Genomic DNA, 14013 nt, shown 5'->3' on the forward strand with positions numbered 1-14013 from the left:
AATTTTAGTTTAAGTTTTTTAAAAAATTCTTAAAGGTTCCAAAATTTGTAACTCCTGAATTAAGGGGATTTTTTTAAAACTTTTTTAATAAAAGCATTCAAACTTTATTATTGCATTTATGCATTGTATTTTTGATAAGAAGAAATTTTATTATATATACATCTTTTATGTTTTTTTTTTACATTTTAAACTGTTTATAATATAATTCTAAATACCTATTTTCATAACCATTTCCCTACAATTGTGACCTCCTCTGTTTTATGCATATCAAGCAATTTCTCATTGTCGTATGAACTGAATTTCGGCGTTGTATGAATGTTTACTTAAGCTTTCAATTTTAACATATGCATTCAATATATATACATATATAGTATATTTAAATAAAAAAATGCACAAACACACTTGTGTTTATATAGACAGCAACAACAGAATTCTTCTTCCATATTTCCGCATTAACAAATGATACGATGAGATCTTTTTGGTTATTTTGCATTTTTTACGGCCGCTATTTCTCTATACTCGAAAATTCTTTCGTATCGCACAAAAGGAAATATAATGTAAATTTTTGTATTTGTATATACAGATCTCTACATCTTGTTGCTTTTCGTTTTTTATTTTATTTTAGCTGAATCTTTCTTAATTTGTCATTAAGTACTTTTATTTGTTTTTATGGTGTGTGGTATAATATGCATATAGATTGACGCATTTGCTTTCAGGAAAGATGTTTTTTATGGCCTTTCGTTTTAAATTTTTGTTTTGTTCCTTAAATTGGATTTTGTAATGTATTCTATATAATGTATTATATATAAAAATGCATTATTAAAATACATTAAATACAGATAAAAATGTTCTTTGTTTGTCTCAAAAATGTATATTTTTCATCTCTCATCATTAATATTTTATTTAATTATATTTTTAGCTTTAATATTGCATAATTCAATCATACTAATTTTGTGTTTCACATAATCCTCCTAATTTAACAACAAATGATTATTGCTTGATCAGATTTCATATGTTTATTATTTTATTGTATTTTATTTTTAACTCTTTTCAGAAATTTTAAGTATTCTGTCAGTTTTCACGGCTTCTGCTCAAATTAGCACTTTCTATTCAGTGCAAAAAAACCCTTTTTATTTTTGTGGGTTGGTCACGAGCCACAAGTTTTTTTTTATGTGGTTACAAGTGCTAATTGAAGGTGAATGAATAATTTATTCAGCTCATGAATTGTCAAGACTAATTAATTAATTATTAACAAGATACTCAGGAACATGTCCAAGTTTTAAACTAGTTGTGATAGAAGATTGTTTGGTGGCTTGTGCATTTTGGGGTCTACTTTTAGAGTTAAATCTTAAAAGGATTGTTCTTATTAAATTGTAAAGGGTTTTCTTGTTAATATTACTTAAAACTTTCAACAACTCCTTTCTGACTATTTTTACATAAGAACTTCAGTTTAGATACTTCAAGTTCCTGGTAAATTGTTTCACTAAGCTTGGCTTACAGAAAACTTTTGTTTTGTCTTCGTTGCAAGGAAAACTTTTGCTTTTTTGTTAATTTTCTAGGAATATTGAATATTTTCAAAGTTCGTTTAAGCAAGAATTTCTTAAGCAAAACTTGAAAACGGAAGCTTCTTTGCATTTTTCGTGCTGCAAGTTCTAGGTAGACACATCAAGTATACGACTCGTTGTTCGTTGTAGTTGCTAGCAACAAGTTCTAGGCCTTGACCCGTAACCATTGCACTCAAAGCTGACCATATGGTCACTTGCCACATCAGTCAGTGCAGTTTTGCTTATTTATTTTGCCCAATATGCTCTCCTGAATTTGCTAATCCGATTTTGTAATTGAGTTACGTTGTGTCGGTGACATAATCAATCTATATGGGAAGGGGAATGGAAACGGGAACGGGAACAGAAATGCGAATGGGAATCGAGTGCAATCGAGTCCAGACCCCAGACGATTGTCTCTCCTTGACGCACTATCGCTGCGAATCGCTAGTAGTACACCGATAAGGCGATAAGGAGAACCTCCAGTGGAGAGCGACAAGTGAGATTACAAAATCTCAAAAACAGGGAAAAGATACACTGGGAAGAAAGGGGGATATATATAATAAAGCTAGGGCTGAATTGGGTTGGAATTCTTGGGGGAAAATATTTTAATTTAAATGATTTATAATTTATAATTAGTTATAAAAGTATGTTTTTCTGCTTGTTGCAGATATAGAATATACTTGATAAATTCCTTACTGTAAATAGTATCTTTTTAATAATATATACTGTAAGAACTTTCAAGATTCTAACTTTAAGGTCTTATATTAATCCCAAAGTCTAGACTCCCATTTACTCCCCTACTTGTTACCCTATATATTCCTTTCAATTAAACTTTAAATATTATTTCTCAGTGTTACACACAAATGGTATATGGGGCAGCCGGCTTACATAATTCTAATGCGAAAAAAAAAATCGCCACCGCCGCCGTCGCCGTATTTGGGTTAAAAAAAAGGAAAAAAAAAATGGAAAATCATTTGCTAATTTCTTGCCACGAAACGAGAAATTTAAGTTTTTCCGCGCACGCTCTCTGTGTGTTTGTGGCCTACGTATGTGTGTGTGTTTCTCGTGTGTGTGTGCGAGTGAGTGTGCGCTCAGTTGTTGCCAATCTATTCCCAACCTACCTCAAAATGTTTTGCGTTAGGCCTGAAAAAAAGCAACAGAGCGAGTTGGGTGGTGGTGGTGGCGGCGGCGGCGCTCTTTTTCACTATTTCCCACAGCAAACACACACATACAGATACACATTCTTACACACACACACTCGCTGAGCAAACACAGACGCTCCAAAAGCTGGTTTGTCATGTAAAATGAGGGGAATTCGCGGGGAAAAACGTGGGGACATCGCAGAGAGAACGCTCTCTGTCGCAATTGAAAGTTGCCTCTTGGCTTTTTTCTGCTTTATTTTCATTATATTTTGTTTTGTATTTTTTCTGTGTGGGTGGTTCAACGCTATTTCGGCGTCGAAAGGTTGAAGGTAAGACCTCAGACCAGAGACCAGAGACCATCAAAACAAAAGCCCCACAAAAAAATGAAGTCATGAGGAACATGGAAACAAAAAAAAGGTTAACAACAAATAAATAAAAGATGAAAATGTTTGCCGTTGTGTCGCAAGCGGAAAATATATATCATCCTAGGAATTTGTGTGTGAAAAATAAATAGAAATAAAATGCGAGCAGCACACACAAAATGGAGTCAAGTGAAAAGGAAACCCATAAGATTTACCGACTGACGGGAATATTTCGACACAACGTGCAGGTTTTTTGGAGCGGAGCAATAGCTTTAGCGAAGGGGGTAAGCCTGGGGGCAGGGAGGGGATTGATATCTGACCGGGTTCCAGTTGCCAATCGCCTTTAAGCCAATACTGATTTAGGAAGGAAAGTTATATATGCAACCAATTAAAAAGGAATATATACAAAATGAATATGTTTTTCTGTCATTGGTTTAGTTTAAGTAGAGTTTAGTTAATTCATAAAGTAAAGGAATATATAACTAATAATTATAGGAATAATGATGGTAAAAACCACCTTAATATTTGTTTGGCCTATAAAATAATGTAATTTTATACTTTTCTCTGTAAATATAAATTTAAATAATACAAATATCTCCCAATTTCCACTAAGAACTCTCAGTTTCTTTCCATATTCTAACTTATATCATATTTGGAATCACATTTTCCTGTTAAATGTATAACAACCCCTTATTTTTACGACTATAATTAAGATTCTCCTCCCCCATTTTCCCTTTGGCACTTTCATTTTTCTTCTTAACATCAACTTCTAAGTAGTTTTGCCAGCATAAATCCGTTGGCGTTGGCCACTTTGTAGCATTTCCGCCACAGCCACACATCCATAGCCATCCAGCCACTTTGGCCAAGAACTGCAGTTGGCAGTTGGCAGTTGCCAGTTGGCAGGCGGCATTTAGTGTGTATCTCAAGCCCCAGGGTTCCTCCATCTCCAGCTGCAACGCCATCTCCTTGGCCAAAATCAAATCCCAATCCGAAACCCAACCAACTAAAGTGGGGTAAACTTGGCCAAAAGCAAGCTGCTCAGACGACGACGACGACGACGCCCCGTGTAAAAGTCAAATAGAGGAAACAAGTTGTTGGCTGCCAGCTAGGGTTACCAGCTTACAGATACGGATACATATGGACATAGTGCGGCGGGTATGTAGCAAGTGCAAGATACACAGACAGACAGAGCCAGAGCCCAGCACAGATACAGATACAAAATGGCAAAGTATATCTTGGAAGACCAAGTAGTTTAGCGAGTTGCTTTGGCAGTTTTAGAGCAAGTGACTGGGAAACTATTCCACAGATACGACCGACCAGCAGCAGCAGTACGCAAACTAGCGAATGCAGCGAGCGGAGAGCGGTATGGCCTATGGCAACACACAGATACACAGAGAGAAACGGCTCAGCTGAGCGCAGCAAATAGTTTATAGACTTGGGCTCGCTCTCGCTCTGCCTCTCTCTCTCCCTATCTTTCTCTCTCTGTCTTGGTGGCCCCGCTCTCGAGTAATCAATAAAATTGTTGAGGTGGGTTAGGAAACTGTTACGAAGCCGTTGACGTATACGGCGCTCTGCTTCTACCGCTGCTGCTGCTGCCGCTTCTACCGCTTTTGCTTCAGCTTTGGCTTCTTCTTCTTACTTAGCAGCAGCAGCAGCAGCAGCGCCGCCGGCGGAAATTGCGCTATTTTAAATAATGTTTATTTTGCCTCTGGTTCAAGCATTGTTTTCGTGTTTTCTTCGTATTTTGTTCGTATTTTCCGATTTCGTTATTTAAACATTTTTCTTGTTGTTGTTGCCAAATTGACATTTCACAATTTGGCCAAGTGAAAGATGTGGGAGTTGTTGTGGGGAGGCTGGCATTTTGGCCATTTCGTTATTGTTTCTCTGCCACTCTTGATTGGCAATTGTAGAGAAACGAAAACAAAGTGGCGGCGGTAGCCAAAAATATGTGACGTTTCCTCGAGATAAAAAGCATTTAAATAATGCAAACTCAAAGCATTCGATTTTAGGCAGATCGCTAAGCTATGACTAATTTTGGTTATAAATTGTCTATAAATAAATTAATTAAAGAAGAATACTAATGGGGAAATACCTTGATATTTTTAAGTGTACTTTGAATTGGGGTATTAATTATTTAAATTGAAGAAAAACCCTTAGAGATGTTTATTTTTATACCGAATTTTAATATAAAATATTTAGTTTTTATATAAGTTTGGGGTTATAACCTTTTTTAACCCTATCGGACTGAAAAGATAAGCCTATAATTTTGAGATCTGTTTTTAATTTTTTCAAGCACATACAAGTTGTTTATACTTTAAATCTCTTTAAGTAATATTTGTTTTGTTATTTTTAAAAATAATATATAAGGGATACTATAAAAATCGAAATCTCCAGAGATTTCTACGGCAGCCTTATTATTTTCCACATTTAATTTATAAACAAAAACTGCACTTAATCTTTCAATATTTCTAGAAATTTCCAGTATCATTAAAATCTCCGAATCTCTAGAAGATTTAGCCACATTCTCCTGATATTCCTCCTATTTTATCAAACATTTTTTGCCACTTACAGTATCGCTTCATCAGGCTCTTCTTGTAGGCCGCCGATCGCTCCGCCTTCCGTTCCGGCTTCAGGCGCATCCTCGCTCGCTCACACTGAGCGGAATCATCGGATTCGGTGCCGGAGTAAGTGCGTCCCCGCCGGCGACTGGCCGCCGAGGCGACTGCAGCAGCTGCGGCAGCTGCGGCAGCTGAAGCAGCAGCATTGGAAGCGCCACCCAGCGACAAATCCAGTGGGGAGTCATAGTCATCCTGGTAAGGTTCCAGCAGCTCTTCGTCCTCGCCGTCCGCCTCAACATCCGCATCGGCATCGTCCACATCCTCCAGCGTTTCCTCGTCTTCAATGTCGCTCATCGGCTGCTGCTGTTGCTGTTGCAGCTGCGGGGAGTGGGACTGGGACTGGGACTGCTGTTGGGGTGGCGCTGCTGTGATCACCGAACTCCTTTGCAACTGCTGCTTGCGCTCCCACAGGATTTTGGAGACATCGTCGAGGGTGCTCCGGGTCTTGTCCGGCGAGGCTTGCTGTTGTCTTAGGTGGTTGTAGAGCACTTTAAACTCCCGGCAGTCGGAAACCTCCTCCTCCTCGTCCTCATTATCGTTCTTCTGAGGACTTGAAGCCGGTGCTGGTGACTTGGGAGTGATTTCAGGGGCTTTCGTGGTGGTGTTGGTGGTGGACGCAACTGGACTTGGACTTTGCCGCGCCAACACTGACTCGGTATCAACTATGGCACCTGGTTCCGTCTGCTCCGTCTTGCTCTCCTCCTCCGCCTCGACCGTTTGCCCTTTTTCTGGAGGGGAATCCTCTTTGGGCTCCTGTAGCTCCTGCTTTAGCTCCGCTCCTGCGGGTGATGAAGCCTCCGCTGGAGCAGCCAAAGCTGGTGGTGGTGATGTGGGCGTTAGGGGTGAAGCCACCGGCGTGGGTGTGGCCGATGACAGTGATGAGGAGGAGCTCGATGAGGATGAGGAACTGGAACTGGAGCTCGATAGGGAGCTGGAGCTGGAGCTCGATGAGCTGGAGCTGGAGACGTTGACAAGGGCTGCCGCCGCCTGGCTGGCGAAATTGTGAGCCGTGGCGGCCACCAAATGTTGCACCATAATCATTTTGCACAACGCCGCGTATGCGTGATGTCTGACTCTATACGAAATGGGTTCCAATTGCAATATTGCGTATACGCAACGTATTCACACTGCAGACATTATTTTAAAACTTTTTTTTCTTCAATTAAATACATAAACTTCTAGAGATTGCACTACGTTTTGTTTTTTTGCACTTGGTTCGTTGTTGTTTGTTTGTTTTTGTTTGTTTCTTGAGGTATTTGCTTGATTTGAATTTGAATTTTTTGTTTTGCTTTGTAATACGTTTGTTTAATTTAATTTATAACTTTTTTCTGTTTGCACTAATTGTGGACGTTTCTTGCGGCTTAAACTTAAACACATTTTGCTATTATTGCTATTACACTATCTCCTTTGCTTGTTGCTTTCTGTTCCGTTCTACGTTTAACCGTTCACCGTTCTCTGTTCTCGGTTCTCGGTTCTCTGTTGCTGTTTTGCTGTTTGCTGTTTGTGTTTGGAGCTTTGCCTGTGCTGTCCGTCGCTCGCCGCGGCACGTCATTTATCTCTTACGGTATCAGCAAAACTAAAATCTAAAGTCAGCACAAAAACCGCTGCCAGTGTTTGTTAGGCGCAAACAACAAACGTTGACGCCGACGCTGGCGCTGGCGGTGAAGCTGGCGTTGCAGAGGAGCGCCTGCAGCGACGCTGGCATCGCTGCCTGTCTGCATACACAAAAGCGCGCGCGCGCCCCACTCGCCGATGCCCGATGCCCCAATACCAATGCACAATACACGCGCGCACTCTCACGCACACGCCAACACGCACTCGCACACGCACACACACTGCAGGTGTAAAAGAGCGCAGAGAAGCGGTCTGAATGGGGCTCGCTCACACGACTGACTGTGGTGCGGTTTAAAGCTGCCGCTGTCGCTGGCACTGTTGCCGTCGCTGCCTCTGCCGCTGCCACTGTCTCTCGGTCGCTGCTATTGCGAAAAACGACAGAGCTCCCGAGCGAGAGAGGAATCCATTGGCAGAGAGAGGCCGAAATGGCAAACAAACGTAATAGCGAGAGAGCGCCAATGTTTGGAGCTGTCTCTCGGTCTGCGGCTTCTGTTTCTGTTTCCTCTGCTGCCTGGCCTCCGACCCCCTCCGTTGCAGCTACTTGTTTTGTGTCGCTGTGTGTGCGTGTTTGTGTGCCACATGCGCATTTGCATGCAATTCTCGGGGGGATTGGCAGGGACGCTGGCTCCGTAAAGAGGGGACACAAGCAGGGGGTCCGGCAGCAAGTCCCTCAAGAATGTTGTCGAGTTAGGATTACTTCTTTTGAGCACACACAGGAAGAAAAGCCAAACCATGTATAACAAAATATATTCTTCCCTAAATCTCCAAACTCAATAGATCTGGTTAAGAATTGTATACATAATTCAAGGATCAAAGGATCGTTTTATAAAACAAACAATTGGCAATTAACAAAAATTTAAGTGGAATTTATAGAAAATTGTACTTTCCGCACAAAAAATATTTCTAAAATCCTTTTAAGGCTCTGGAGAGTTTTTAAAATCTACAGATCCCGTAATATTATTAAAATCCAACATTATATATTTTTTAGTAAAACACTTGCAATATTTTGCCATATTTCAGAGATTCCCTGAAATGAATTACGGCATTTAGTGGCGATGCCACAACAAAGGCCCGATTAATTCCCTTTTAAAGATCATTACACATCCCGAGCGATTAAAAATAAAAATAAAAGTAAGGCGGTCCAAAAACAACAACAATCGCAAGCGGCGCGGCACGGCGACCCAGACCCACTGCTCTCTTGTGCTCTTTCCTACATCCCACCAGCCCCATCTCCACCCCCCCTCTCCCACACGAATCTCTGGAGAAGGCTCTCCAAATGGGTCAGGCCACGTCCAAAGGGCTAAGCGATCATCTGTTGTCTCTGTCAGGCATCCCATGGGTGGCAGGCGGCAGGAGGAGGTGTAATGGGGGGGTGGGGGCCTAGCGAGAGAGAGAGGCAGCGCTGCTGCAATCGACACGATTATGACTCAATGCAAACGTATGTAAGTGCTGGTCCCTGTGTGCGTGCGTGCGTTGAGGGGAGCAGCCATTGGGGGCTCTCTACCTTGCTCTCGCTCTCTTCCTCGCCTGCTCTCTCGCGGTGTCTCTGTCAGTGGAGCAAATTTTCACTTTCCGTTTGTTTAGTGTTGTTGGGGGCCTTTCCATTTACTTTGCCGATTGCGATTGCAAGTGTGCGAGCGGGAGGGCAGCACTTCTCGGTTCCCTTCTTCTGCCCGGCTCCGCTGCTCCTCCGACGCTTGGCTGCCATATAATGTATGTTGCAAATAAAGGAAGCAGAGCAAGTAGACGACGACGACGACGACGACAGAGACGAGCGAGCGACCGAGCAGAAGAAGCGGGAGGAGAAGACGAGCTGGCGAAGAATAGGCGGCAGAAGGAAGAGTTTTGTTTTTAGAAACAGCGAGGGTGTAGACGCAGCGGGATGGGGCTGGTGGCCAGGAGGCAGTTGGGTGGGGGGGCAGAAGGTGAAGAAGAAGAAGAAGCTAAATGAGGCGACGACGACACAGACATACTTTTGCAATAGCTCTTTGTCTGTGTGTGAGTGTGCGAATGTCTAACTGCGAGTGTGTGTGTGTGAGTCTGTGTGTGAAATGAGTCCAATGTACCGCCAACTAAGGCTACACTAGCAAAAAAAATTCTGCCTTATCTAATAAGGATGTTTAGATATTATATTTGGTTATAATAAAAGTAATCGTATAATTTAAATATTTTAGTGCTTTAAATATAAAAAAATAAACTGTTATATTTTATTAAAGGATATCATAAATAAAAAAATATACATTTTTATACACTTATTCCTGATTTCTCTCAGTATTGGATTTAGCAACAAATGCAAGGGGAGTATGAGTACATGGATAGAATGGACCTGGGGGAATATCGTTTGGGGTTTGGTGGCCGCCGACGGCTCCTGTTGCCACAAGACGAAGAAGAACAAGAACAAGAAGAAGAGGAGGAAGAAGAAGTCAAAGTCAAAGCAAAAGAAAGAGGGGACTGGAGACTGAGCAAGAGACAGACAGTCGTAAAAGAATTTGTTGAAGAGGAAGCGCATTAGGTGGCTCTGTGCGCCGCCTGCTAGAGAGGTTTCCATTGCTGCCCCAGCTCTTCCTCCATACTCCATCTCCTGCACACACAGAGACACAGCTCCTTGACTCCTTTGGCTAGAGGACTCGAAATCGGTGGGTTTAACTTGGTTTGGGTGTCGCCTGTGTTGTCGATTCATGTTTCAGCAGAAGTCATTGAACAGCTAACGACAAATGCCGCACACTGGTCTCGCCTCACAGGGGAAACTAATCAAAATGTTAAAGAGATAATGCAAATACATATAGTCTTTGCTATAGGAAATAATTTGAGTACTGCAGAATGTTTAATAATAATCTAATTCAGTTTTTTTTATTAAGCTGAAGTCATTGTTTTTCCAGAAATATATTAATGCCTGCAAGCTTTAAACTAAGACAAAATTTTCTAAGAACTAAAACAAATATTTAACATTTCTTTATAAATTAAAGCTATTGAGATAATAATATCTTTTATTGATCTGAAGAAATTATATTATAAACTCCATTATCAAATAGGTTTAAAAGTACAAATTCAGCTTTGAGTTGTAACAAATCGAACAAAATTTATAAATTTTCTTTTTTAAGAATCCTTAAATCTTAAAAGACGGTAGAAACTGGTTATCCTGGCGCCACTGTGCTAATCTGGCCATTGCAACAACAGCGCCACCTACGACCCAGACAGGCGGAAAGTGGGCAAGGAGGATGTCGGAAATGCTCGATATAAGTAAGTAATACAAGTTTGGGGTTTCGTTTCGTATTGCTTTCAGCTTTCAGCAACGCAACAACAAAAAGAACAGTATACAGTATACAATACATATATATGTATGTACATATATATATTTAAAACAAACTGTATATTGTGAGCGCAGCAGCGTCATCCAGCAATTTCGGCAGCAGCAGAAAAGCAACAAAAAGCAGCGACGTCTGCGAGACGAAATTTTCGGTGTAAACAGCAGTGAATGACCTCATATCATCTAATACACGCGCCGTGCACTCAAACCCAACGAAATTGGTTGCTCTCACTAACTGACTGATTGTCGAACTGAATAGCTGCCTGACTGACTGACTGACTGACTGACTAACCTGCAGACTGAAGCTGAAAGCTGAAACAGCAACAGAATCACAATCGCAATCTTCTCCCCGTGTCTGCCGCCTCGTGCCATCTTTTTCCCACTCGCATGATTACGATGGCAACGACAAGGCGACAAAAACCTGCTGCTCTTCTTCCTCTTCTTCGCCTTTGCACCCAAAAAGTTAGGGTACACTGGGGGAAATGTATAGTTACAAGTAGCATAGGGAATAAGAAAAAATAGGGGTTTTGGAGTGGAACATCATCAAAATAGCAAATTAATAGAGATATAAAAAATAATTCTAAAAAAATTCAAGACACCTTATAATTCCCAAAGCTTTCCCTAACACAACACCAAGCTTTTTCGCTCAGTGCAAAACTAGAAGCAGCGCAGACTTTGTAATTGTTACGCCTGCAATGGAAGGAAGTGGGTGGCAGGGCTCTTTGTTCAACGCTCGTAATCTTGCCGAAAAATTATCCGTATATAGTTTCTTTGTCTGCCTTTGGCGAGACTGGGGTGTGTTTTTATTGGAATTTCGCAGGGAAAAGGGAAAAGGACTCTTGTGGGTTAAACGAGCGACGAGGTTATAATGTCGATGAATTGATGATTGCGACTTTGATGCTCTCGACGAGATTAGGAAGATGCTGCAAGTCTGATGGATACCCGATATCAACAGCGAATTCGTGACCTGTTGGCGAATGGAGCTTTTAACTTGATTTAACGCTCGACTTGATGATGGGAAGCCCGATGCATTTTGTATGTAAGAGGGATTTTTGCTAGGTGAGTTATTCTAACAGATGATTCAGCGAAGTAATTAATAGTTTTATGGCTGAGAAGGGATTTTTGTTCATTGTTTGAAGAGAATTTATAAGAGGGGTTAAAAGGTTTAATTGAGTCTTTAAGGGGGATTTGCTTTATATAATAAGTTTTTAAAGGGGAAAATAATTTTTGTAGTAAAAATAGGGATTTTCCTATCTAAGATATTCAAAATATCTTAAGTTTGCTTATTATTTTAACAATTTCCAAGATCTCTGAACGTTGTAAACTTTCCACAAATCTTCAGGAAGTTTCTCGATCGTCCAAGAGAAAAAGTGAAAAGCCATGAACACATGTTCAAATGGCATTCACCTTTTGCTTTACCGAATTAAAGCAAAAAAAAAGCATAAGAAAAGCATTTCAATTCAGCGGTTTTTCATTAACTCTCTCGGCCAAAACCTTCAGACAATTCCCCAATTGTTTCCCCATTAAATGAGTGCATCTTGCACTTGACCATCATCAGTAGTTAAGTTACCAAAAGTTAACAAAAAGAAAATGGCAACACTGCGTATGAGTAATTCGCTTGTTTGTTTTGCATGTAAAGCGGTTATTACAAGTGTCAACTTTTTTTTCGGGCTCTAGACAAGCAACAGTAGCAGCAGCAGCAGTATTTGCCTTGACCGCGACTTGGGTGCACAAGTTCTTAACTTGTTATTGAAATGACGTACACGGGGGGAGTGGGAAATATGCAAGCAGCAAAAAAAAAGATCACAGAGTGTAGTGCAGCGCAGACTTTGGTGTGGCATGATTAAGAATTATGATGATTGCTAGTTTTTTTCCAGCACTGCTAAGCTGCTGAAGTTGGCAACGTTTTTTCCCACCCAATGTCAATGATAAGAAATCCGCCGTTTTTTGGCTTTATGTCTGTCACTGTCAATGGCGAGTGAGCCAAAGAGATTGTTGTCTTTTTGTTTAGAGGGGAATGATGATACTATAGTGATGGTAGTTTGTCCTTTTTTAGAGGTTTTTAGAAGGTTTTTGAGTTTATTTTAAAATATTTTAGTTTTTTAGAGAGACTATGAATATTTTCTTCTATAGTTTTCTGTCAGAAATATCACTAAAAATCAACATTTAAGCAAGAAATACTTAAAAAAGAAATACAAATTTATTAATTTTGGTTCGTTTTAGTATAATTCCCTTTCAAAAAATTGGTATACCTTCCAGAAAGTAGTTTTTTGTGGACGCTTCTGTCTCAAGTTTAAGTTCCATCCCCCTTGGCAATGACATCGCCGTTGGAGAGTCAACTTTTATGCGTTTTAATTAAACGAAATCGAAAGCTCCAGACGGAGACAGAGAGACGTAGACGGTGATGGAGATGGAGTGAAGCCAAAAGGAAATTGCTGATTGTGCTGCATGCAACATTATTCCGCTGTTGTTGGCCAACAAGACAGCGATTCATTTGACCACGGCAACAACGACAACAAACTGCGACTTGCACTTGACAACGAAAATGGCACAACAACAAAAGTACAGGCAAGCGGGGTAGCTGGAAAAACTCGTCACCGCAAAACAATGGCATTCATCCTACATTTTGGCCCGAAAACAAGTTGCTCATACGCCCCATTGGCATTGTTTTGCTTTTCCTTTCTTTAGAGTTTGAAGCCAAAGCTGAAGCTTCAGCTGCTGCTGCTGCACTTGCACTTGCACTTTCTTTTTGCATTATGGTCTGGGGAAAAACTTTCGATTTTCTCGCTTACAAAAAGAAAAAACTATTTCGCTGCTTGGCAAGCAAAAAGAAAATGAAAGCGAAAATGCGAAATGGAAACGCGCCGAGGAGGAGGGAATCTGAAGACCTGCAATGTGTTAGTTGGCAACTTCCAATTGCTAAATGGCAGCAACAGCAGCCACATGCAACAACATGCCCAACTTAGTTAGCCATTCGAGTTGATGTGGCCAACATAATGGGCTCCCCAGCTGAGAGTGCCACATGCAACGCCATCTAGACAGGCCCTCGGGCTCAGACCGTCAAATGGAAATGTAGATGGAAATGGCAATGGTAAAGGAGGTGAAGCAGTTGAAATTTGGACATAATGGGGATACGAATGAAGGAGCTGGAGCCAGGAAGGAGACGGGTTAATACTAAAGCATTTAGCGTAAGAAATTGGTATTAAAATAGGGTTAAACTAAGCTTAAATGTAAAATATACTTGATTTTGTGGCTTAAATAATTATTAACTTTTAGTTTAATTGATTTTCTACCTTAATCCAAAGCCAAAAATTTGAAAAAAGCTTTATTAACATTTTAAAAATAAAATATATTTAAAAATTTCACTAAAATGAAGCCAGAAATTGGTAATATAGTATAGTATAAATATATCTAGATTTCTGGCTT

At 40.5% G+C, this 14013-nt stretch overlaps 1 protein-coding gene across 3 annotated transcripts in view; it reads right to left on the reverse strand.

The window, feature by feature from the left end:
* Nucleotides 1-14013, reverse strand: part of Eip74EF (Ecdysone-induced protein E74) — a 71992-nt gene that overhangs the window by 10832 nt on the left and 47147 nt on the right. Inside the window, exon 1 of one of the 3 annotated variants that reach the window (XM_041777287.2) lies at nucleotides 5618-7530. The exons of the other annotated variants lie outside the window; for them this stretch is intronic. Within the exon in view, the coding sequence (XP_041633221.1) occupies nucleotides 5618-6707 (1090 nt within the window). The 5' untranslated portion in view covers nucleotides 6708-7530. Of the gene's footprint in view, nucleotides 1-5617; nucleotides 7531-14013 lie in introns of those variants that run through there. 3 annotated transcript variants of the gene reach the window in all.

The sequence above is a fragment of the Drosophila kikkawai genome, chromosome 3L (genome assembly GCF_030179895.1).
Source record: "Drosophila kikkawai strain 14028-0561.14 chromosome 3L, DkikHiC1v2, whole genome shotgun sequence".
In the NCBI taxonomy this organism is placed as follows: domain Eukaryota; kingdom Metazoa; phylum Arthropoda; class Insecta; order Diptera; family Drosophilidae; genus Drosophila; species Drosophila kikkawai.